Source organism: Leopardus geoffroyi, chromosome B4 (genome assembly GCF_018350155.1).
Source record: "Leopardus geoffroyi isolate Oge1 chromosome B4, O.geoffroyi_Oge1_pat1.0, whole genome shotgun sequence".
NCBI classification, from domain to species: Eukaryota; Metazoa; Chordata; class Mammalia; order Carnivora; family Felidae; genus Leopardus; species Leopardus geoffroyi.
Genome location: NC_059341.1, coordinates 59,016,239 through 59,040,439, shown reverse-complemented (window position 1 = coordinate 59,040,439; position 24,201 = coordinate 59,016,239). Strand labels below are relative to the sequence as shown.

At 41.7% G+C, this 24,201-nt stretch overlaps 1 protein-coding gene and 2 long non-coding RNA genes across 9 annotated transcripts in view; 2 read left to right on the top strand and 1 right to left on the bottom strand.

Annotated features, from left to right (window-relative positions):
* Positions 1-9,474: 9,474 nt before the first annotated feature.
* LOC123591327 lies at positions 9,475-17,245 on the bottom strand. The gene is made up of 3 exons (XR_006709233.1): positions 16,341-17,245; positions 11,006-11,115; positions 9,475-9,715 (listed from the first exon to the last, which is right to left on the bottom strand). It is a non-coding gene; the product is annotated as an uncharacterized LOC123591327 (long non-coding RNA).
* LOC123591328 lies at positions 11,072-16,346 on the top strand. The gene is made up of 3 exons (XR_006709234.1): positions 11,072-11,182; positions 14,661-14,794; positions 16,142-16,346. It is a non-coding gene; the product is annotated as an uncharacterized LOC123591328 (long non-coding RNA).
* KRAS (KRAS proto-oncogene, GTPase) overlaps positions 17,136-24,201 on the top strand; it is a 42,330-nt gene continuing 35,264 nt past the window's right edge. For 2 of the 7 annotated variants that reach the window (XM_045465459.1, XM_045465458.1), the window contains exon 1: positions 17,136-17,844. In XM_045465459.1, the coding sequence (XP_045321415.1) occupies positions 17,167-17,844 (678 nt within the window). In that variant the 5' untranslated portion in view covers positions 17,136-17,166. Of the gene's footprint in view, positions 17,845-21,697; positions 21,820-24,201 lie in introns of those variants that run through there. The other 5 variants (XM_045465461.1, XM_045465460.1, XM_045465465.1 and 2 more) reach the window with 5 other exon arrangements.

Below are 24,201 nucleotides of genomic sequence, written 5' to 3'. Positions count from 1 at the left end.
TAAGATATGACTCTTGTCCTAAAGAACTTCATACTCTAGTAAAAGAGACAAAAACTGCACAGTAAGTGCTCCTATAGGAGCTCCTGTAGGGATAAACAGAGTGGGAGTAAAGGCACCAGATCCAGTATTGACGTGACTTAAGAAGGCTGGGGACTACACAGTTTGGTTTTCCCAGTTTGCCAATGCTGTGTAGTAAGGCTGCGAGGGTGTTAAGACAAATCGTTCTATCTCCTGGCCAAATGGTACCACTCAAGAAACAAACTGTTGAACAGAGTCAAACTTTTTATTCTCAGTCAGTTTCTTACTAGTGTGTAGCTGTAATTTAGTTTTTCTTCGTGGATGGACATACCTTTAGTATGCCTATTTCCATTCTATTGTGTATCAGTAGAGTCCAAACATACATTTCTGCACATTATTTTATTTTAAATTTCTGTAAATTATTTTAATATAACCTCCCTTTTTATCACTGGTGTAGGCGTTATTCTTTTTTTTTTTTAAGTTTATTTTAATTTATTTTGAGAGAGAGAGAGAGAGAGCAAGAGGGGGAGGGACAGAGAGAGAGAGAGAGAGAGAGAGAGGCAGAATCCCAAGCAGACTCCCTGTGCTGCCAGCACAGAGCTTGTCTCTGGTTTCCAACTCACAAACTGTGAGATCATGACCTGATACCAGGAGTAGAATGCTTACTTGACTGAGCCACCCAGGCACCCCAGCGTTGTTCTTTCTGATCCAATATTAAAGTGAAGCAGAGAAGAAGAGGAAAAGAAAAATAGCAGTGGAGTCCCCTGGGAACAACAAAACCAGAAGGAGGGAGTCTATGGATTACTGAGTTACTAGGGGGCCTGATTTCTAAAAACTGCTCTAAATACTTAAAGGGAGATTTTCCCATCACAAAACAAACTAGAAATTAAAAGTAAAGTTACCAGGGCACCTGGGTGGCTGAGTCGCTTAAGCGTCTGACTTCGGCTCAGGTCAGGATCTCACAGTTGGTGGGTTTAAGACCAACATCGGGCTCTGCGCTGACAGCTCAGAGCCTGGAGCCTGCTTCAGATTCTGCGTCTCCCTCTCTCTGCCCCTCCCCAGCTTGCACTCTGTCTGTCTCTCTCTCAAAAATAAATAAACACTAAAAAAATAAACAAACAAATAAATAAATGAAAGTTAACAAGCCTTTCATCACATCATTCTAACCTAAACATGTGAGTGAGAAGTTCAAGGGTCCAGCTCCATTGCCAGCTGTGCTTTGGACTGTATGCTGTCATATAAAATAATTTGTGTTCTACCTTGAAAATCCCTGGGTTGAGACCTAAAAAGAAGAAACTATTCTTTGAGCAAGGAAAATCATCTCCTAAAATGAAAGCAAATTATGCTGTTGAACATGACTTTAAGGGTCCTTGTTCCCAAGAAAACACAGAAAAGCATTTTCTAGCAGAAAATTGTCAACTACCAGAGTACCTCTGACTCTAAACATATTGTTGGCTCCCACAGATTCCTACAGGAGCAAGACACAGATGGCTTATTATATTGAGATTCTTGAAGGGCTCTCTGTATGTTGATGATATTAGCTTATGCACATGAATGACATGGCTTAATTTGCAAATAATAGACAACAAGAGCATTCAGTGGTAAAATAGAATGTCACGTGGACTATTAACGTTTTTATTATGGAAAACGCAGAGCGGTGTGTAAAGTTTGGGGCGAATGTGTTTACCTATGTTTATCTCTCCGTTAATGGTATGGATGCTTTGCAACAAAGACTTGCTGAATATAAATTGAGGCTGGTGGCGGTCATACATTATGTATACTATTAAAGAGCTAATGCCACAAAAGCCTGCATTTCCTGGGTAACAAAACGTTTAATATAGAAACTACATAATTTCACAAGTCAACTCAAGAGGTTAAAGCTGATGGATAATAAATTGAAAAAGAGTGTTGTGAAGAATTCATCCTGTTTTATTTTTCCAGTAGACAGGCAAAATATTCATTTCTTTAACTTGTTAATGCTTTAGACTAGAATTATTCTCTAAACAGGGTCGGTGCTGTTTCATAGATCCATAAAATTTTGCTTACGATGCGTGTAACATTCTTTCCTCTCATTTGTTCAGTTCCAGCAGCAATGCCTCTAATGAAAAAATTTCAAACTGAATGTCTAACAAAATGATTTTGTGTTTCTCTTTTCAAGCACTGAGGAGATCATGCAGGAAAAGCAAATAAATCATTCTCTTTTGGGGTGAAAGCATTCATATTTGATAAGTGATTTGAAAGTAAAATGAGATTTTATGTAAACATTTTACATTTTTTATGGACTTATCTTTATTGATATTCTTTTCAGGAAAGAGTCATTACTAAAAGAAATATGCATGTATCAAAAATATGTCTGACAAAGTACAGTTATTGATTGCTTGTGGTAGAGAAATAAAGAAACCTTGCAAAGTGAATATGAGAAAGAACCTGGTGATAAACAGTTTCCAGGAGAGTGGCATTAAAGACAAAACCAAAAACGTTTTGCTTTATGTGAACATAGGACTGTTACCTAGAAACACAATCCAAAAAATACAAAGGAGAAACAACAAATTACTTGGAAAAAACAAAACCCAGAAAATTCACTAGTAAAACTCTGTGTTCAGAATGTCATCTGTATCGCCCCCTGGATGGCTGCCAAATCACCAGACTAGCAGTGCGGTTATGGGATCTAAGGCATAATCTTTGTTTCCCATTCTTGCTCCACCCCTGAAATTCTTTTCTACCACATTTAAAACATCAATTGGTAATTAGTTTAGCGTTTCCTATGTACGTAGGGGCCCCAGGCTCTAGTGAAATCTTCTAAAACTGTTTATAACATATTCCACAGTGGAGGAAAAAACAAACTGACAAATGACCCCCACCTTTGGCTTTACACCCTTCTGGCTGGGACCATAGGTTAAAAAAAAAAAAAAAAATGAAACTATTTCGGTGTGCCCGCTGCTGAGAACAGGAGTTGTATAACCACCTTAGAGAATAACCAGAGCCAGATTGCACTTTTCAGCATTTTGTAGGGAGGCACAGGATTTATATTCAGCATATAATCTTGGCATATATTAATGTATGGTGATTGAGTATCTGTTCTGTACCAGGTACTAAGCTACTCTCTGTGGAGGATACAAAGATGAATGGAATTAATGTTTTCAAGAGGCTTACAATAAGTAGGGGACCTGAAATATTATACAAACAGCTATAATAAAGGTAGGTCCAATATGAAACTGTGATAGCCTGATATATTCATACACACCTTCAAAGAAAAATAGCTTGAAATTGTTACTTTACATATACGTTATACATCCCGGTGTTTTAAAGATTAGATCTGAGACCCACACTCAAATCCAGAAACGGTCTGGAGCACCAGCTTTGCCCAAGACAGGAGTCCAAAATTGCCAAGTGCCTCACTGACCGCTTGATTGGGTTCACCATCCAGAAGTTTGAATGTGAGACAGCCGGAGAGAATAAGTTTGTTGATAATGTGGCTGAAGGTGAAGACGTAGAGAAGCTTACTACGTCATTGTGACCGCAGAAAATCAGAATAAGGAGCAAGCACTGATGTCCTACTTGAGCAGAAGGAATGGGGATGGCTATCCACGCAGATCGCTAGCGCTCCTTCTGAGCCTGGAGGGCCCCGAGCACGACTGTGTCTTGAAGGTGGGACTGTTCTCCATGGATCTCCTGTTGAGACAGTGGTTCTATTCTGGGCGACCCGGGTGTGCCTGTTCCTTGCATGCTGAGGAGACCCCTCCCAACACAACAAAACTTGGGAGGTTTAAAGGGTTACATGCATCGGTCTCGTTTTGAAGTTTCAGCCCGGACACAGAGAGGACTCACAGATATTGGACTGCTTATTGAACAAGAGACATAGGTAAAGTACAATGAGACTTAAGAAGAGTGTAAATTATCCCTTGCTGAGAGAATCAGAGACAAGCCTTCACAGACACAGTATCATCTGAGCAGAGCCTTGAGGTCGGTCAGAGGATGCCTACTTGGAAGTGAAGGGAGGGACTGCTCCCTGAAAATACTCTCTTAAAATGGGACTTTTAAGCTGCTTTTAATTTGTTTTTAATGTTTATTCATTTTTGAGAGAGAGAGTGAGACAGAGTGTGAGCAGGGGAGGGGCAGATAGAGAAGGAGACACAAAATCCGAAGCAGGCTCCAGGCTCCCAGCTGGCCTCACGGAGCCTGACTTGGGCCTCGAACTCATGAATGGTGAGATCATGACCTGAGCTGCAGTCGGATGCTTAACAGACTGAGTCACCCAGGTGCCCCGGGAGTTTTAAGCTGCTTTTAAAGTATTCCACTGTCATGATACTTTTTAAAGCTATGTTGAAAATACATTGGAGAGAACTTTATGAAAAGAGCGGTTAAAGCGTTGCACCTTTTGAAGGTATTCACTTCCCCATAAACCCAAGGACTAGGTCTTATACCCGGCGCTTTCCCTGAAGAGAACAAGTCTTTGCTAATGCATGAGGATTGGGGAGGATTCAGACCAGGGAGTAAGAATGCCAGGCAGCAGACAAAGTGTTAGCGGCTGGGCAAGTAGGGAAGTCGTTTAGCCTTCAAGTCAAGGACCAAAAGAGGGATATTCATGGGAAATGAGGTTGGAAAAGTAGATTCAGATTTGAATGTTATTCTGTAGGTATTTATACTGGAGGCATTTATGAATTCTACACAAGGCGGGGCATGTCAGTGTTCTACTTCAAGAGGATTCACCTGAAAATAGTAGATGAAGTGGACTGGAAGAGTCAGTGGGGGCAAGTGCAAAAGCCTAGGTGAGACGGAGTGTGGATTATGGTCAGTGTAAAACTACATCTACTGAACAGTGTTACTACTTAGTATTTGTGTTAGTGTCTTGCATTTATGTCCATCTTCATTATTTATTTATTACAACTCTTTACGGTAAGTCAGTACTGCAGCAATACTACACATCTTTCTTTAATTTATAGCAATGGGATGGCATGCAAGGTGCAAAATTCCATAACAGCTTGCTTCTTCCACAGCACATAAGGAAAAATAATAACCATTCTACACATTGTTTACTATTTTGGGTAGAGATGTTACTGAAACCTAACCAGTCCCAAATTCTTTCACAAAGTAGTGCTTCTCCCCCACCCCCCCACTCAGATGCTTTTGAGAATTCTCAGATTTGAGCAAACACCCAAAAGCAATCGATTTTTGGACGGTGAGTTTTACAGGTTAATGTCTCAGGGCAGAACACTGAACAGGTTGGGATTTTATAAATGCACATTTCACCCTGTTTAATTCTGTGCATTACAGCCGCCTGCATCACACGATCTGAGAGCAAGCTTGTGATGAATGGCCTTCATGTGTTCTGCTCTAGAAATACTTGAGAAAGATGGCCCAACGGTCTACTGATAACGGCATCAAAGTTCTTCTTTTGCCTTATTTTACAGGATTTCTGATTTTCCTTAGAAAAAGAACCAGACCAAAGGGTTCTCAGTCTTTTCCATCTGAGACACAAACGATTGGAGATAATCACATGCATCATACACATCCACGAGAATAAGCTGCGTTTCCAACTCAGGAAAGCATATGAACATGCACTTCAGTTTGGGAAGCAGAACTGACCATGAATGACGAAGTTTAAGGCCAACTCAAGTATGAAATACTTTAGAATTAACTACCAATGACTTGTGGACATTCTTACCACTAAATATATCTCAACACCTTGCTTAGTTGAGAGCTGCTAGCCTAAATGATCCTGTCACCATCAAGCATTACTCAGTGTTGGTAAAGCACACTCAACACAACATACTCCCCCTCACCATCCACACACGTGCATATTCCCAGTCTTAACTATACATAGACCCTTAGATTTTTCTCATTCTTACCTCTGTTTTCTGAACTTTGATTTTCCAAACTCTCAATAATTATATACAATTACATAGAACTTGCTCTTTGATTTTAGATATAAGTACATTTGAAAAAATTATTTGGGAGTGGGGCACCCGGGTGGCTCAGTTGGTTGGGCATTCGACTTTGGCTCAGGTCATGGTCTCACATCCATGAGTTCGAGCCCCACGTCGGGCTCTGTGCTGACAGCTCAGAGCCTGGAGCCTGTTTCAGATTCTGTGTCTCCCTCTCTCTGCCCTCCCCAACTCACACTCTGTCTCTCTCTGTCTCTCAAAAATGAATAAATGTTAAAAATATGTTTTGATTATTTGGGAAAGAGAGAGCAGGGCAGAAGGGCAGAGGGAGAGAGAGAGAGAGAGAGAGAGAGAGAGAGAGAGAGAGAGAGAGAATCCCAAGCAGGCTCCATGCCCAGGGCAAACCCTGATCCCACAAGTCTGAAATCATGACCTGAGCTGGAACCAAAAGTCAGAGGCTCAACTGACTGAGCCACCCAGGTGCCCCTTAGATATAAGTACATTTAATCACAACAAATTTTCATTTACAAAGCTGGATTGGTTATTGAGAGTTCATTTTGTTTTATTCATTTTCATCAAACTGATTTCAGGATAGTAGGTATTCTAAACCATAAGGGGAAAATGAGATATATACAAAATATGTTTGAAGGTAGTTTAGTACCTTCTCTCCTATAAAATCAAGAGAATTTGCATTCTTCTCTATTAACAGAGCTCCTTAGATAATCCTACCATTAGCCTTTTTTTTTATGTTTTATTTACTTTTAAGACAGAGAGAAAGAGAGAGAGAGAACATGAGTGGGGGAGAGGCAGAGAGAGAGAGAGACACACACACACAGAATCCGAAGCAGGCTCCAGGCTCTGAGCTGTCAGCACAGAGCCCAACACGGGGCTTGAACTCATGAACTGTGAGATCATGACCTGAGCCGAAGTTGGATGCTCAACCAACTGAGCCACCCAGGCGCCCCTTTTAACTTTTAAAAATACAAGCTGTGTAACATTCTGAAACCAGAAAAAACAATTGAGGGGAGTATCCATTTGTCCTTGTTTGTTGATGTCATAGCTCATCTCAGGATGGTTTTCTAGAAGTACATATTAATTATATTTTTTTTTTAATTTTTTTTCAACGTTTTATTTATTTTTGGGACAGAGAGAGAGACAGAGCATGAACGGGGGAGGGGCAGAGAGAGAGGGAGACACAGAATCGGTAACAGGCTCCAGGCTCTGAGCGTCAGCCCAGAGCCTGACGCGGGGCTCGAACTCACGGACTGCGAGATCGTGACCTGGCTGAAGTCGGACGCTTAACCGACTGCGCCACCCAGGCGCCCCCATATTAATTATATTTTAGTATATTTTCTTGGTTGGCCACATTCTTATCATCTGACACATGTCAAAGTTCATTTTAGGATTTCTGCATTTTTTTTTTTTTATTCAACAAGTATTTTTTTGAGGGTCTACTATGTGTTCTGGTGATGGGAATTCAATAGTGAAAAGACTCAAATCTTAGCTCACGTATTGCTTAGTTTCTAGTTGGGGGAAGATAGACTGTGAACAAATAAATAAGTAAAACATATTGTGTGACAGATGGTGATAAGATCTGCGGAGAGGAGCAATGCAGATAAAGGAGAGAGAGAGCTCTGGAGTGAACGTTGCAATTTTAAATAAGGTGGCCAGGGACCTCACTGAGAAAGAGGCATCTCAGCAAAGACCTGAAGGAAAGGAAAGAGTGAATCATATGGTTACCCGAGGAGAGGAGCCGTCCAGGTAGGAGGAACACGAAGTGCAGAAGCCCTGAGGTGAGTGTGTGCTGGTCTGTCTAGGGAACAAGAGAGGAGGCATCAAAAGAGGAGGAGCAGATGTAATTAAGATCCTTAATCACTTGACTTGGATTAAAAGGGAAATTACAAAGAGTGCCTAAAGCTAAGAGTGCCACAAGAAGCAGAAATGGCAGATGTGCTCTAACGCCTTAAAGCAAACTGCCATGTTGTGAAGATGGTCATGGCAGGCTTAGCTGAGGACCTCACTACCACAACCACAACGAGTGAATTCTGCCAACACTCAGTGAGCTTGGAAGAGGACCCCAGCTCCGGATGAGCTCATAGCCCTGGCTGATGTCTTCACTGCAGTCTTGAGACACCGAGAAAAGGACCCAGTTATGCTATGCCTAGACTCTTGACTGTGAAAACTGAGATAATCAGTGTTTATTATCTGAAGATGCTCAATGCAGCAACAGAAAGCAATATAGCTAGCAGAAAGTATCGAGAACTTTTAAGTTAAGACAATAGAAATAGCAGATAATAAGGAGCCGCTACCCCTAGGGCTGAGACAGAGCACCCAAAGAAGAGATGCTTTACTTGCCCCGAAACCCCACACCCTGGGCTGGGATCTAGAAGTTGTGGGATAGGGCAGCTGTGGTTCACTCAAAATCAAAGAAGTTGCTGTGGTACTGCACTGGCAGGATTTGTTGAAAATCTGCCTTGTGGAACTTACTGGAAATCTGCCCTCTAGGATAAGGGTCACCAAACTACAGCCTGCAGCCTGGCCCACCACCTGTTTTTATACAGGCTAAGAGCTAAGAATGGTTTTTGTGTAAATGGTTGAAAAAAGTCAAAAGAACATTTCCTGGTATGTGAAAGGTGCATGAAATAAAAATGTGTCTATAAGTAATGTTTTATTGGAGCACACACACAAAAAAGAGGAGGAGGATATACCATTAGGAAATTAGGGGGGCTCCTCATAGGTCATTTTGAGGGTTTTACCTTTGAATGAGATGGGAAGTTACTGGAGGTTTTGAACAAAGAAGCAACAGGGTTTTATTGTGACTGACCTGAACATGAGTGGATAAGTTTGAGGTCACTGAATGATGACTTCTAGACAGCCAAGGTGATTTATGGAGCTGGGCTAAGATTTAGTCTGAGAAGTTTCATAGTTTTTGGTTTTTGTTTTTGTTTCTTTGTAAAAAAAAAGGAAGGAAAGGATGGGGAGAGAGGGAGGGAAGAGGAGAGGATGGAAGAAGGAAGAGAGAGAGAAAAAAATCAAGTATTGTTGAGACATTGGGAATAGAAATTTTCGTGGTAACATTATCCATACTCCTGACGAGCTTGACACGTTCAGACAATCTGGAGAATATATACAGATGGTTCCCAATTTACCATGGTTCAACTTACAGTTTTTTCTTTATGATGGTGAGAAAGCCATACGCATTCAGTAGAAACCATACTTTGAGTTTTGAATGTGGGTCTTTTTCCGAGTTAGGGATACTCAGTATGACCCTCTCTGCTGGTGCTGGGTAGTGGCAGCCACAGTTCCCAATCAGCCACACAATCACGAGGGTAAACAACCCGTGCACTGACAACCATTCTGTACCTGTACAACTGTTCTGTTGTTCACTTTCAATATACAGTATTCAATAGATTACATGACATATTCAACACTTTATTATAGGATAGGCTTTGTGTTAGATGGTTTTGTCCACGTGTAGGTTAATGGAAGGGTTCTCACATTTAAGGTGAGCAAGGCTATGATGGGATGTTCGGCAGGTTAGGTGTGTTCGATGCATTTTCAACTTACGATATTTTCAATTAAGGACGGCTTTATTAGGATATAAGTCAAGGAAGATTTGTGGTGTGTTTCTAGCCATAATAAATACATGATAGTTCTTTGTTTTTGCTCACAGCTTTTCTTCAAGCCAGGACAAGTCCTGCCACCCTGTCAGTTCAACTGTCTGCAAAACGCACAAAAAATTGTATTTGGAAACATTTCCTTGGCATTCTGGGAAATTCAATTAAGTAATGTCTGTAAAGTACTTCAAGATCCTGAAAGACAAAAAACTGGGAAAAAAAAGAGTTTTCAATTATTGCAAGGAAGTACGTTATTTGGGACATCTGTTTCACCTTTATATATTATCGTAGTGATAATTTCTCCCCAATACTATTTCAATAGAGAATGTCTAATAGGGACCCAAGAGAGCCTGTTCTGAGAATGTTCTGAGAAGAAAAACAATAATTTTGGAAAAGCTAATTATTGCACTGGTTTTTATTAACTTTGGCCCTGTTTTAACACCAAAAAAAAAAAATTAACAAAAAGTTCTTTTGAAGATCAGTTCTCAAAGTGTGGTCCTGACACCCCTGAAAGTCCCAAAACCTTTTTAGGAGGGCTGCAAGGTCAGACACAGTTATATAATAATACCAAGCTCTTATTTTCTTTTTTCACCTTCATTTCTGAGTGTACAGTGGAATTTTCTAGAGGCTGTTTCATATCTAAACAGATAGAATTGGGACGCCTGGGTGGCTCAGTCAGTTAAGCGTCCGACTTCGGCTCAGGTCATGATCTCGCGGTTCCTGGGTTCGAGCCCCGTATTGGGCTCTGTGCTGACAGCTCAGAGCCTGGAGCCTGCTTCCAATTCTGTGTCTCCCCCTCTCTCTGCCCCTCCCCTGCTTGTGCTCTCTCTCTTCCTCTCAAAAAATGAATAAATGTTAAAAAAATTTTTTTTAAATAAATAAACAGAATTCAGGAGCAGATACAAGAATCTAGTTTCTTGTATAAAGCAGACGTTAAAGAGATTTGCAAAGATGTTAAAACAATGTTATTCTTCTCACTACTTTTAAATATGTAGCTATTTTTATCAAAATGTTATTTGTGCAAACATGCAATGAGTTTATTACTGTTATTTGAAATGAGTGAATACGGAACTCCATAATTTTTAAGTGTGCGAAAGGATCCTGAAATCAAAAAGTCTGAGAACCACTGTTTGGAATGTGAGTTCTAAGACAGCAGAAGTTTTTTGTTTTGTGCATCATGCACCGAGTATCCCAGAGTTCCTGGTATGTAGTAAGTGCTCAACAAATATTCGTTGACTGAATACATGAATGAATGAATGAATTAATGGTTACTAACATGTCAGATGAATATGGGCTTTTTAAGGCCCTGAAACAAACAGTAATTTGGGGGTTGTTGAGGATTGAACATACATTAGGATGGACTTATTTTATGCACCTGTTAGAATTATTTGTGACAAGAATTCTGAATAAAGTGAAGTAATCATTTATATTTCCATCTGCAGCCTCTCCATGCATTTACAGACCCCTGAGATAAGAAATAATCACCTTTGCAGTGAAAACCAAGAAACTCTTCTGGGTCTTCAGCATCTGAATGGCTGGTCCTCGTATATTTTGGTACATTCACAAACTCCTGTATCTTAGCTTTCACTGGATGTCTGACAAGGCAAATCATCTTCGTTTGACAAAGAAGAATCTGCCAAAAAGAGGACTTGCTTCTTTCAAGTGAGGACATATGGATACTAAATTAGATGGTCCCATAAGGGTTAATGCTCCTAGACTCTAGAATTAATGTTACAACATACCTAATAACTGTGATTAAAGAGAAAAGACAGAAACTAGGAAATTCAGGCCTGTAATTAATAGGTAGTCCAATGAGCACCTCCTTCGAGAACTAGAGGAAAGCAATTAAAAAACCTAATATGACTTTTAATATTCTTAAAAACAAAACAAGATTAAATAAAGTACTATTGCATTAGGCACATAGAAACAAAAGCAAGAGACTTAAATTGATTTGCAAAGACCTCACTTAGAGGGGGTTATTAGTTCTATTATTTTCTTTAGGGCAGCTTATCAGCAAATCTTGATTAAGTAACTACTATATGCTAAACTCTCCCTGGCTCATAAAATCTGAGAATTCAGTGGTCCCTGGCTCATAAAATTTATATTTCCGCAGAGGAAGAGACAAGCAAACAAATAAACAACCACGATAATTCCAGATATGATGAGTGCTTAAGTAAAAGAATGAAACAGGCCATTGTGTTAAAGGATGATTATTTGAAGGGTAGAAGTGAGGGAATAGGGTAGGGAGCGCTGATGTAGACTGGGTGTTGGGGGATCTCTCACTCAAGTGGCGGTATTAAGCGGACACCTGAAAGGCAGGGAGAGGCTTGGTGGCAGGAGCATGCAAGTGTAAAACCCCAAAGAGGTTAGAAGAAAAAGGTGGCTACTGCAGTTGGAACCCAGAAAGGAGACGAGTCCTACATGGTGTGTTCAGAGGCCCGTAAAAACCCCGTCATTAAATAGCTTGAGGAAGTTTGAATTTTATTTTTGAGTGCAATGAAAAGCCTTGGAAGAGCTTGATCTAATCACGAGACTCAATTAGCATTTTGAAAAGAATCAGTGTGGCTGCCTCATGGGAACTGGATTGTAGAGGAGCAAGCATAGAAGCAAGGACACCCGTTGGAGATGACTGTTCCTGTGGGACAGGGACGATGGATGGTGGTTTGGACTGCAGTGGTAGCAGTGAGGAAGAGGGCAGGAGGACAGATACGGGTTGATGTGTTTTTTGTTTGAAATTGTGCATAAAACTCATCTGGCTCATGTGAGGAGTTTAACAAATGGTAGCTGTTACGTCACTGGTCTATTCTTAAGCAAGAACCTTGCAGAGATTTAGGAATTTGTTCTAACTTACAGGATTAGCAAATTCAGCCAGTGCACTGTTCCCACTGTCACTGGGTACTGTCACACCATTCACAAAACATCTTACCTGAGGTCTTTTTCCTTCCAATCTTTTCTGCATTTAGCTGCCATTCTGATCTTCCTCAGACATTGCTTTCATCATGTTTATTTTGCTGATAAGCACATTATATGTATTCATGCAGTAATGGAGTAATTGCATCAAACTAGGCTTGCATGGGTGGGTGGGGTTCACACACCTAAGACAGGGTTTTTGCCTCTGGGATTTTAGAATTTATGTGGGGAGACGTGATTAGCTTATACAAAATAATATATAGAGAGAGATCAAAAAGAGATGGCATAATTAACAGCTTTCTTCTAGATCTGGAAGAGAGAGTTTTAGTAATGAGAGAGGCAAAAAGATGCTAGGTAAAAAGAGAAGCAAAAACAACATCCTGGGTTTGTGGCATAGAGGGGATGCGCTTGACAGGAGAGCATCTGCTCTGGGAAGGTGGAAGACAAAGTCACAGGGCAGGATGGTGTCAGTCTGTGCATGTTGTGAGCAAAAGCTGGGCATCAAGGGTTTGGACCTGATTCAGCTACATATAAAGCATTATTGAAGATGTGAAAGCAAGATTTGGTCATAGTGAACGCTTTGCTGGGACTAGTGATCATTTCTCCTTCTAATTTCTAAGGTAATTATCATCATCTTTAGGTACTCATTAGGTACTTAGTATGGAACTCTTTGCACTTTGAAACTATATAATCTGAATGACTGCAGCCTATATGGAGTAGGTACCGAGTAAATGTTTGATGATGATGATGATGATGAAAGACATGTGCAAGGAAGATTAATTTGGCAACAGCATATGGCCTGAATTGAAAAGAAGAAAGCCAAGAGGAAAATCACAAGGAAGTTGTTCCAGGAAATGTAAGCATGAAGGAAAGGATGTGGAAGAGACATATATGAGCAAATACTTAGGAAGTATCATTAAAAGGAGCTGAAGCAGTTTGAATGTGGAGTGGGTTAGAAATTAATGTAAGTTTTTAAATCTAAGTGTTTCAAAGGGCCACAATGCTGCTCAGGTAAGATGGAAAAATTGGGAGAGGGAGTTGATTTGGGGAAATAAGTTGATTTGGGGAAATAGGCATCCAAGATGAGAGGACATTCATTTAGAAATGGCCTAGAATTTGGCTAGATGAGAAGGAAGTGACTATGTAGAAATGGGGCTGAAGTTTTGTTATAATTTTGTTCACTTCAACAAATATTTATAGAAGCCCTACTATGTGCTAAGGGCTATGGGATACAGGGTCAAATGAGGTAGAGACTTCGAGAATTTAACAACCTAATGGGGGGAAACATATGCAAAAAGGGAATATAAAGTCTAATGAAGTAAGTATCCAGAGGAGATTATATGCAGAGAAAGTGAATTAAATAGAACCTATCAGTGGTACAAACTTCCCACGAGATGGATAGTCCATGAAAGCACCCATAGGTAGCTCCTTCTGCTTAATTCTTCCTGCTCTATGACCTGCTACTCTGGCCACAGTTGACTGGACTCGGGATTGGCCCCCAAATGAAGGCAATCACCTCTAAGCCAGGCATAAAGAAGACCAGCCACCAGTTAGGTGGCCCATCAGGAAAATTGTGCCCCATAAAAGACTTTCTTATTGAATAGTGAATGACAGATACATTTAGATCTTCTCACTTGGGATGTTGTAAATGTAAGTCACAGAGAGTAGTCACTAGAAGCAGAGATAGCAGCTGAAGTTGAGACTGTATATGAGGAAGAAGCAGAGAGATGCTGATTCAGGAGAATGGCAAAATTAACTAGAGTGTGGGCAATAGATGCTTGTTAATGAGAGGATGAGCGAGGCACCAGAGCCTGTTGCTGGATCATAAAAACAGCAGTTAATTTCTGGAATCAACACTAGTTCTGACGGTTGATATGGTTTTCTGAAGTTTCCTTATTTCCTAAATAAACCCTCAGCATTTGTAGGGCTCTGAACATGTCCTGGTACTTTATGTCTCACACAAGAGCCCAGCTAGCACAACGGAATTCCTGTTGTTTTGGCTTTGATTGTATCTACAGAAGAAGGATCTTGTGAAGGATAGGCCAGAATGATCTTCATAAAGCAAGATAAAAGGATGTGCACAAGGGTCTGAATGTATGTGGCTGCTTTCCCAGAAGAGTGCAACAGTGGAGGGTAAAAACCTCAGTTACCTCTTAGAGCAAGCCCGGAATCCCCAAGCTTATACTTTTTGCAATTTCTTCTCTCTTTTCCTGTCATGATCACTGTGTAGGTTTGTGTGCTTGTCTTGGGGGAGAGCAAAGAAAAGGAAAGGAAAAGGAGAGCCATGGAGACTATTCAATGCAGCCACCAAGCTTTGGAAGAAAACCCCTGAAGACAGTACAAAGTGCGGCCACCACAAGCAATGTGAGTGTCTAGATCAGGGTTTTTCAGTGTACACACTGCTAACCACCAGTTTAGGATCATCTGATTTATTAAAAATGAAGATTTCTAGATTACCTTGGACCAACCGAATGGAATCTCTGGGCGAGGGAACTTGCAGTTTTGTTAAGTATGCAAGGTGTTTTGTGAAGCATCTCCCTTTGAGACCCACTGCCACTGGCCCCAGGTCAAGGAAAGAAAGAAAATATTGGGGAGTGGGTGCTGGCTTCTGAGAAAGCACCCATGACTGAAGGGTGGAAAAGCATGGCATAACATATGCATACATTGCTGTAGGAGTGAAAAGGAAGGGGAGGGAGGGTGTGTGAGGTACAACTAGAGTATAGGGTGCACAGAACAGGGATCAGGATGCAGGTTTGCTCTGGGAATCATGAGCCTCGATGATAACTGAGACCATGGGGATGGATTAGGTTTCTGCTAATGCCAGAATTTTTGCAATCAGCATAAAAATGGTATAGAAAGTCACCCCCCTCCCTTTTATTATAGTCCTTTTAAGATTTATAGAGCACCAACTACATTGCATTAGCAGCTGTCAAAGAAAACAAGAGCTTATCATGCACTTGAAGTTGAACCAAAACAAAATCTGTAATTTATATCTAAGAGTGACTACAAAGCAACATACAATAAGTGCAAATTCATTCATTTAACAAAAACTCATCGTGTCTGTTACGTGCAGGCTCCACAAAGGTGTGGTTTATCAGAAGGTGACCTGGCGAGCTTAAAGGCAGATTTTGAAAGAAAGTGAAAACAGATTACAGAGTTTAAGGCACTCTAAGTAAGGATTTAGAGTCACAGAGTTCAGAAGGAGGGGACGTAACTTCATTCATCCAACATTCCATAAATATTTATTGAGTGTCTACTGTGTTGTAGACACTGGGAATACAGCAGTAAGTAAAACAGACGAAAAAAATCCCTGCCCTCCTGGAGCTTAATATTCTGATAGGAGAAAGACAAGAAAACACAGTAAATAAGTTATATAGTATATTAGAAAATGGTAAATGCTTTGGAAAAAATAAAGCAGGAAGAAGGACAGAATTTGGGGGTGAGGAGGGTGAGGTGCAATATCAAAGATGATCTTTTGGGAAGAATTTATTGGAAGAAGACATTTGGACAAAGAGTTTTAAGGGTCAGAGGGAGATTGTGGATATATATTGGACACGTGCTCTGGTAGACGCAGCAAGTGCAAATTCCCCAAGAGAGAAGCCCGCCTGGCATTTTTAAGGAACAGCCAGGAACCAGTGTGTGTGTGTGTGTGTGTGTGTGTGTGTGTGTGTGTGTGTGTGTGTGTGTGTGAGATTTTTGCTTTTCCCTTAGGTGGGATGGGAGCCCCTAGAGCTGGGAGCAGAGGAGTGAATGTGACCTGACATGAAGAGTACTTCATTTCAGCTGTGTGAACTTGGACCCAAGTTTTAATCTCTGTAAATCTGTTTCCTCATCTATAAAATAGTGAAAAGTATTTGACCTCATGAAGCTGTTGTGATGATTAAAGCAGATATATGTGCAAAACATTTACCAACGACTTGCAATAGAGTAGGTGTACTCTTTTCCCGTTCATGTCTTCCACTTCCTCTCTTCTCTCTCTTCTACCTGGTACCAGGTGCTAGGAGAGAAAGACCAGGATAAGCCTTTCAGGTGACACCCCACATGACGGGTACAAGAAAAGGGTGACAGTTGGTGAAAGGCTTACCTTAACAGACATAATAATTGGTATTTAAAATAATCGTTTTATTCGTGTTTTATGATGTGGGCTAGAAAGACAGAACTAGAAATAAGAGGCTCAGATGGGTGGTCCTATTAGGTATAGACACCGGTCCTCAATCTTCAAAACTCTCCCAATTTACCTTTCTAGGTACTTTATCAGACTCTGGGTTATGCTAACAGTTTTAATTGTTCCATTGTTAAACATGTTAACTCCCTGAACTGTTAACTGACTAATCTCAGTCTTCTAATTAATGTTTGAGTGATTCTCCTCAGGTTAAACTATCAAGGGCACTTATACTTAAAGACTGTTTGTCTTCTGTTTGTGCCCTCCTGGGCAGTAGGTACATCTGAGGTCGCTGTTTAGAATGACCTGTGATGACTTCAAGACATCCATAAAAACAGTAACATAAAACAACAGACCTCCTCCCTCTTGGGATTAATGACGAAAGCGTATGTCACGAATGTTTGGGCTTGGGGCTAGGTTCCCAGCCCCCAGAGTGTTGAGGCTGGTAATCACCAAGCCGTGGTTAGAAAGCCCCTGGGTGGGGAACTGTCTGCCTGATGTCTCCCTAAGTCACCGAAGTCGCCTCCCACATTTGGTGACTGCATGTTTATTTACTTGCAGTAAATGACAGTAAATGAACGTGCACGAGTGCAGCCGACCCCGAGGGGCGCTGGATTTTCCGAAGCTTGTCCGAGTAGACCCGAAGAGGGTGCGGCAGGGTAGCCCACTGCGCGCCGGCCCGGGTCCGAGTCTGCGGTTGCGGGCTGGACTCTGCGGCGAGAGCCCGGAGGCCGGCCGCCGCGTGGGTCCGGCGGTGCCTCCTCCCCGCCCCGCCGAGGCGCCGCCCAGACCCCCCTGCTCGGCCGGCCCGGCTCCCCCACCCACCGCCGCCCGCCACCCCCTTCCCCCACCGGCCCGGCCCCCGCTGCTCCGCCGCCGGCCCGGCCCCCTCCTTCTCCCCGGCGGCGCTCGCAGGCTCCCTCGCTTCCCTCTTCCCACACCGCCCTCAGCGGCTCCCTCCCCGCACGCCGGTCTGAAGAGGAATCGAGCGCCGCGCGCATCGATAGCTCTGCGCTCTGCCCTCTGCGGCCGCCCGGCCCCGAACTCATCGGTGAGCTCGGAGCTCGATTTCCCTAGGCGGCGGCCGCGGCGGCGGAGGCACAGCGGCGGCGGCGGTGGCGGCGGCGGCGGTGGCGGCTGCCCGGCCAGTACTCCCGGCCCCCGCCATTTCGGACTGGGAGCGAGCGCAGCGCAGGCACTGAAGGCGGCGGCGGGGGCCAGAGGCTCGGCGGCTCCCAGGTGCGGGAGAGAGGTATGGAGCGGACCACCCCTCCTGGGCCCCTGCCCCGGTCCCGACCCTCCTCGCCGGCGCCGGGCGGGGCCGGCGGCGAGTGAATGAATTAGGGGTCCCCGGAGGGGCGGGGAGGGGGCGCGGGCGCTGAGCCCCAGCGGGCGGGCGGACGGGGTGGGGGTGGCTGCAGGGGGAGGCACGGGGACGCGGCGACGCGGGGAATGAGGAATGGGCGGTGCGGGGCTGAGGAGGGTGAGGCTAGAGGCGGCCGCCGCTTGTGCTGCTTCCTGGACGGGGAACCCCTTCCTTCCTCCTCCCCGAGAGCCTCGGCTGGAGGCGGCCGGGGAGAAACTCGCGGGCTGGGCGGGCTGCCCCTCGGGGCGGTCGGGTGCGGTGGAGGTTACTCCCGATGCGCTCCAATCTCCCCTCCCCCTCGTCGTCCTTCCCTCTCTCTGTCTGTCTCTTCTCTCCCTTCGCTCCCGCACCTCTTCCTCCCTTCCCAGCACTAGGCTGCCTCGTTACTGCCTTCTCTGCTGCATCTAGCATCTCTAGGACGAAGGTATAAACTTCTCCCTCGAGCGCAGACTGGACGGATAGTGGTCCTTAACAGTGTGTAGGGGGGTATATGAGTAATAGGGGAGGTCACGTTTTGGAAGAGCCTAGGAGAGTGCTTAGAGACCACTGTTTGTGGTTATTGTGTTTGGAAAAAATGCATCTGCAGCCGAGTTCCTGACTGCTCCCCTCCCCCATGTATGGGCTGTGACATTACTGTGGCCACAAAGGAGGAGGTGGAGGTAGAGATGGTGGTGGAAGAACAGGTGGCCAACACCCTACAACGTAAAGCCTGTGACTTAAGTGAAAAGGAAAAGTTAATCCCAGAAGGTCTGTTTTGCTTTGTCAAGTTAAAACACACTCAGAAAACCCGCAGAGCTGAAGCAGGGCTTTTTCCTTGCTAGTTGAGTGTAGACAGCAATAGCTACAATCACACTTAAAGTTTAATTTGCCTGTTCTTGTCCTTTCTCCTATTCTTGTAGATTACCCTCATCCTTACAAATTTGACCCCCATCCCAAGAGTTATTACAGTACTCCTAAATAGCACTCACACATTTTTTTTTTTTTTTTTTGACTGACTTGCCAGAGGAGTTAATTGTAGCAATCTTCCAGCCAACTGCCCGAAATACTCTTAGGCATGTGCATGCTGTAGCTGAAGTCCTAAACTGGCTCTCTTAAATCTTGACGTTTATCAAAACAAGGGTTAAGAACAGGAAGGCATTTTCTAATTTTTACACAATATACATATTTTATTGGTAATGGGAAAAAATCATTTAAAAAGAAATTACAAAGGGAAAAATTCTATTCCTAATCATCATCTTAGAATCAACCATATGAGTGATGTCACTCTTAGGTGACTAAGGTCCAAAACGCTGACTCGGCCAGTCTGCAGTGGTAGACTATAGACATCAAATATGGTTGATATCAGTACTGTTTACTTTGTTACTTTTTAGCCATCCACAGGCATACTTGATTTTAAGAGACCATAGATGAGAGGATAATTCAGGTTTCTGACAAAATTGAATTTTTTTCCCCCTTAACAAAATGTTGGGTTCTGGTCTGACTTCCACCCCTTCATAGCTATTTTAGCTTTGGGTGAAGGGGCTCTGTTTTGCTTATGATCTTCAGTAAGACTCCTTGGGAACACAGTTCTCTCTAGTGGATTTAAATATTATTTGGTTTCTAAAATCAATTCAGGGATTTTTTTTTTTTTTTTCCAGAAACAACAGCTACACAAACCTGTATACCAGAAGGTGTGTGTGTGTTTCAGAATTCACACAGCTAAGCTCTAATCCGGTGTCTGCCCACAGTATCTCCTAGACTAGCAAACTTTTTAGTTGCAAGGACACCTTATACTCTTGAAAATTATTGAAGGTCCCAATATAGGATATGTCTATGTGTACCATAGTACAAATGAGAATTTAAAAAATTGATTAATGCATTATAAATAGAAATAATAAGCCTATTACTTGGTAACATAATAGCATTTTCATGAAAACTATTTTTCAAAACAAACAGGAACATTAGAATAGTGGCATTGTTTCATGTTTTTGTTAATCTCTTTAACTATATTGCTTAATAGAAGACATCTGCATATCTGCTTATGCGCTCACTCTATTGTGATCCTATTTGGAAAACTACCTTTGTTAAAGAATAAGAGTGGAAAGGGTAAATAAATAACGTTGTAGTAGTAGTAATATTATTAGTATTATTAGTTTTGATCTCTTGGACCCCCAGAAAGTTTGAGGAATGCTGCTGGATTCCTGGACCGCAGTTTGAGAACTACTGTCCTAGCCTATCCAAATTGTTTTAGGGGGTGGGGTAGGCAGGGAGCTAGAGTATACATTTTGGTGTGATTCTCCTCATTGTTCCCCATTCCTTATGGCCTATATTTGGAATAAAAAGTGGGAGCAAACAGGATAAGATGCATGCTTGTAGAGGTTCCCAAGGTGGCCCTAGACAAGAACAAGGCTAGGCCGCACAGAGTAGGCCAGGGGCTGTACTATAACATTCTGTACTATAACAGTTGTCTAGGCTAACTGTTCTTTGCAAGAGGGCTCAGGAATAGCTAAGGAGGCGGTTAGTATGTTACCATTTGGAAACCATATTATCTTTTTTGGGGGGTGGGAGAGTGCCTATTTGGATAATTCTTGGTCTTCAGTTAATAGGATTCTGCATGTACGTATAGTGTTTATATTTGCACATTCATTAGTTCAGAACTACCTATCCTATCATTACTGCTTATTTGCTGCCATTCTTTCTGCAGTTCATTCCTTATTTTTAATAACATGTAGTTATTGGGGGAAAGGAGGTAAAATTAAATAATTTTATTTCAAGAAGTTTGAAACAGCTGATTAAAAAAATATTTTTGGTCTTGTGCTCTCAGCCTTCCAAGTTGCCAATATTTATTTCAACTGTTGGAAGACTATGTACAGTAGCAGGGAGTAAAAGTCACCAAGAAGTATTCACTTACAGCTTTTAAAATACCTCTCGTTAAAAGCAGTGCTTACCTTTAAATTTTGTATGATTATATTTTTCTGGTGTGGAGTGCTATTTTTCAGCACTAATGTATGATAATATATGTGACAGATGATGAAATCATCCATACTGAATGGTTCAAAGTTCTTGAAGTTCTTTTAGTTTTTACATCATTATTTTCCCCAGCGGATATCTTACAGATTGAAATATTGCCAAATCTGCTTCAGTGTCTTGGTTTTTATTTCTCCACTACACAGTCCAGTTTTATTTGACAGTCTTCCCTTCACCCCACATCTGACTCTTGCTCATTCTCCAGGATAGCTGCTGTGATGATGCTTTGGAAGGTTTTCCATAGCTGTGGGCTCCAACTAAGGCCCTCAGCATATCCACTTGTAACTCTTAGGGGCCAGAGTCAACTAGGAGCAGCGTAGAGGTAGCTGTCAAGGAGCTTTGTGTGGGTGTGTCCACAGGTATAGACATTTGTACTGAGTAAAGTCATGGCATGTTCCTTTGAGAGCCATTAACTGCTACAGAACAGCAGACTGGCTGTTTAGATAGAGCAACCTGAGTATAAGATAAAAGAACTTTGTACTCTGAATGCATTTTTCTCAGATGTTGATGGGGGAGTTTGTAAGCAAAGTGCAATTCATTACAGCACTCACTTATCTGTAGTCAACTGAAGTTTTCATCATTGAATTTTGTGAGGCATTTTGAAGTAATTTTGTATACAAAGGTGAATTTGTGTTAAAAGGTATTGATAGAGTGGGTTATATTAACCTCATGTTCTAATTTATATTAGCCACATGTTCTAATTTAGTCACATTTTCATTATTTTTATTATAAGGCCTGCTGAAAATGACTGAATATAAACTTGTGGTAGTTGGAGCTGGTGGCGTAGGCAAGAGTGCCTTGACGATACAGCTAATTCAGAATCACTTTGTGGATGAATATGATCCTACAATAGAGGTAAATTTTGTTTTAACATTATGCATATTGATTTGTGCAGGCCCGTTCTTTGGGTACAAAGAAAGGGTTTCTCTGATCATTTTTTTGTGACTACTCATTATGGGGCAATTATACTGAAAATGATTTTACGAAGTTTTCTAAAATGTACTTGGGTTCCATGGCTTTATTGTGAAGTTATATATGTAACCAGAGATATGGAGGGCTTTTCTTCTCTCTAGAGAATATTAAGATACATAACGTACACTCTATGTTAGTATATGTGCTTTTTGATTATAAGTGTATTTCAGAGTTTTATGAGAGGGTAAAAATGTGAATTTATGTCTTACCTTATAGTCATTAAAAAAAATGTGGCTGTTTTATGTTTTGTTTGTTTTGCTATTTTTATGTCGTGTAGAAGTTACAGTTGAATTGTACTGGGAAAATGTAATCATTTGATGGTTGGCTTTTAACAAACAATTAGTGGTTTTCTTTTCACATTGAAGTAGTGGAGAACCTACAGCTACATGATAAATTTTAAAATGCTCATTTTTTGTGTATTTATATCTGTATCTATATCAGGTCGTATAGAAGGGTACCGCATCCAATCCTTACCTTTTTTTTTTTTTTTTTTAATTTTTTAATGTTTATTCTTGAGAGAGAGAGAGAGCATGAGTGGGGAAGGGGCAGAGAGAGAGGGAGACACAAAATCCAAAGCAGGCTCCAGGCTCTGAGCTGTTGGCACAGAGCCTGATGCAGGGCTTGAACCCACAAACTGCGAGATCATAACCTGAGCTGAAGTCAGATGCTCAATCGACTGAGCCACCCAGGCGCCCCATCCAATCCTTACCTTCTTTCACAGCTCTCTTTTAATTTACTCAAGGAAATTTTAGAATTGCTTTTATTACAAATTGATTAATGAATATTTTTAAAATTAATTTCATGAAAAATTGCCAAAATATAGGCCAAGACCAAAATAATAGAATAAAGGCCTGCAAGAGACCTTGAGAGAGGTCATGGAGTATTCCTACTGCCTTCTGGCAGCACAATACTCAAATTATCTCAAGGAGATAAGGATTTATTTAATCCTAAAGACCTACAGGAGGGGATGGCACATAACTGTCCTTGTTCACTCACTTCCAGAATGTAATTATGAGCATATTTTATACATAATCTGAATATTCATGTTACCTGTAACATCAGTGGAGATGGAAATAAATGTATCACCTCGTCTTTGAAATAGACTTACGCTGTTAGATTATTTCTTAGACTTCTTTACCCCATGTTAGGCAGTCCTAATCCCTTAGCTTTCTATTCTGGATCTGCAGATCATACCAATTTTTTTTTTTTTTTTTTTTTTTAATTTTTTTTTTTCAACGTTTATTTATTTTTGGGACAGAGAGAGACAGAGCATGAACGGGGGAGGGGCAGAGAGAGAGGGAGACACAGAATCTGAAACAGGCTCCAGGCTCTGAGCCATCAGCCCAGAGCCCGACGCGGGGCTCGAACTCACGGACCGCGAGATCGTGACCTGGCTGAAGTCGGACACTTAACCGACTGCGCCACCCAGGCGCCCCAGATCATACCAATTTTTTAATCAGCTCTGAAAAATTTCCCAGTACTTTCTCTGAGTCCCTGGCTGTGGAATCTAGAACAGGTTAAGATGTCCTGTTAAGGGACTGTGCTGTGTGATGTGTTCAAGAAACACTTTGACTGCATTGAGGTAGATTCTGAGGGCATTGGTGGCCTTGGCAAGATGTTTATGCACTTAGAACTTTGAGGATTGATTAGATAACTTCATGAGGAAAATGTCAAATATTTTTGGTACCGCAGAAGAGAAAAGGAGAAATAATGCTTATTTGCAAAGATTTGATTTAAACTGAGCCAGCTTTTATTTGGCACAAGTAAAGGGAAAGAGTCTAACTGAAGTGGACCACCTGTATAATAGTCTTCTATATTTTCTCTTGACAAGTTAGTTCAGTGCTGTATGATGGTTTGATTGTGTTTTCTCTTTTTCTTCAAGGAGATTAAATAGTTCACTCAATTCTAAAACCAAGTTTACTTGGCATACTCCATTTAAATCAGAGGTAAAAGGAAGTTTTAATAGAATTCAGGTTAAACACGGAAGTTTTCCTGGGATTTTGGAAGATGATTTTAGCAGAAGTGCCCTCCATCTTCTCTGAAAATCTGAGGAATTCCATTACACTCTGTTTCCTGTCAGAGGTCATGAATGCTGTACGAGATAATGTGGTAAAACATGTTAGGAAGCCTTTCTGTCAAAATTGTTAAAGTATGATATAAATCTAAAATAAATAAAACCAAAAATTAATTCTTTATTTTGGATGAAAGTAGAAAAAGTTTATAAATTCAAACCCATAATTCTGATTATGATTTCTGCCAAACCAG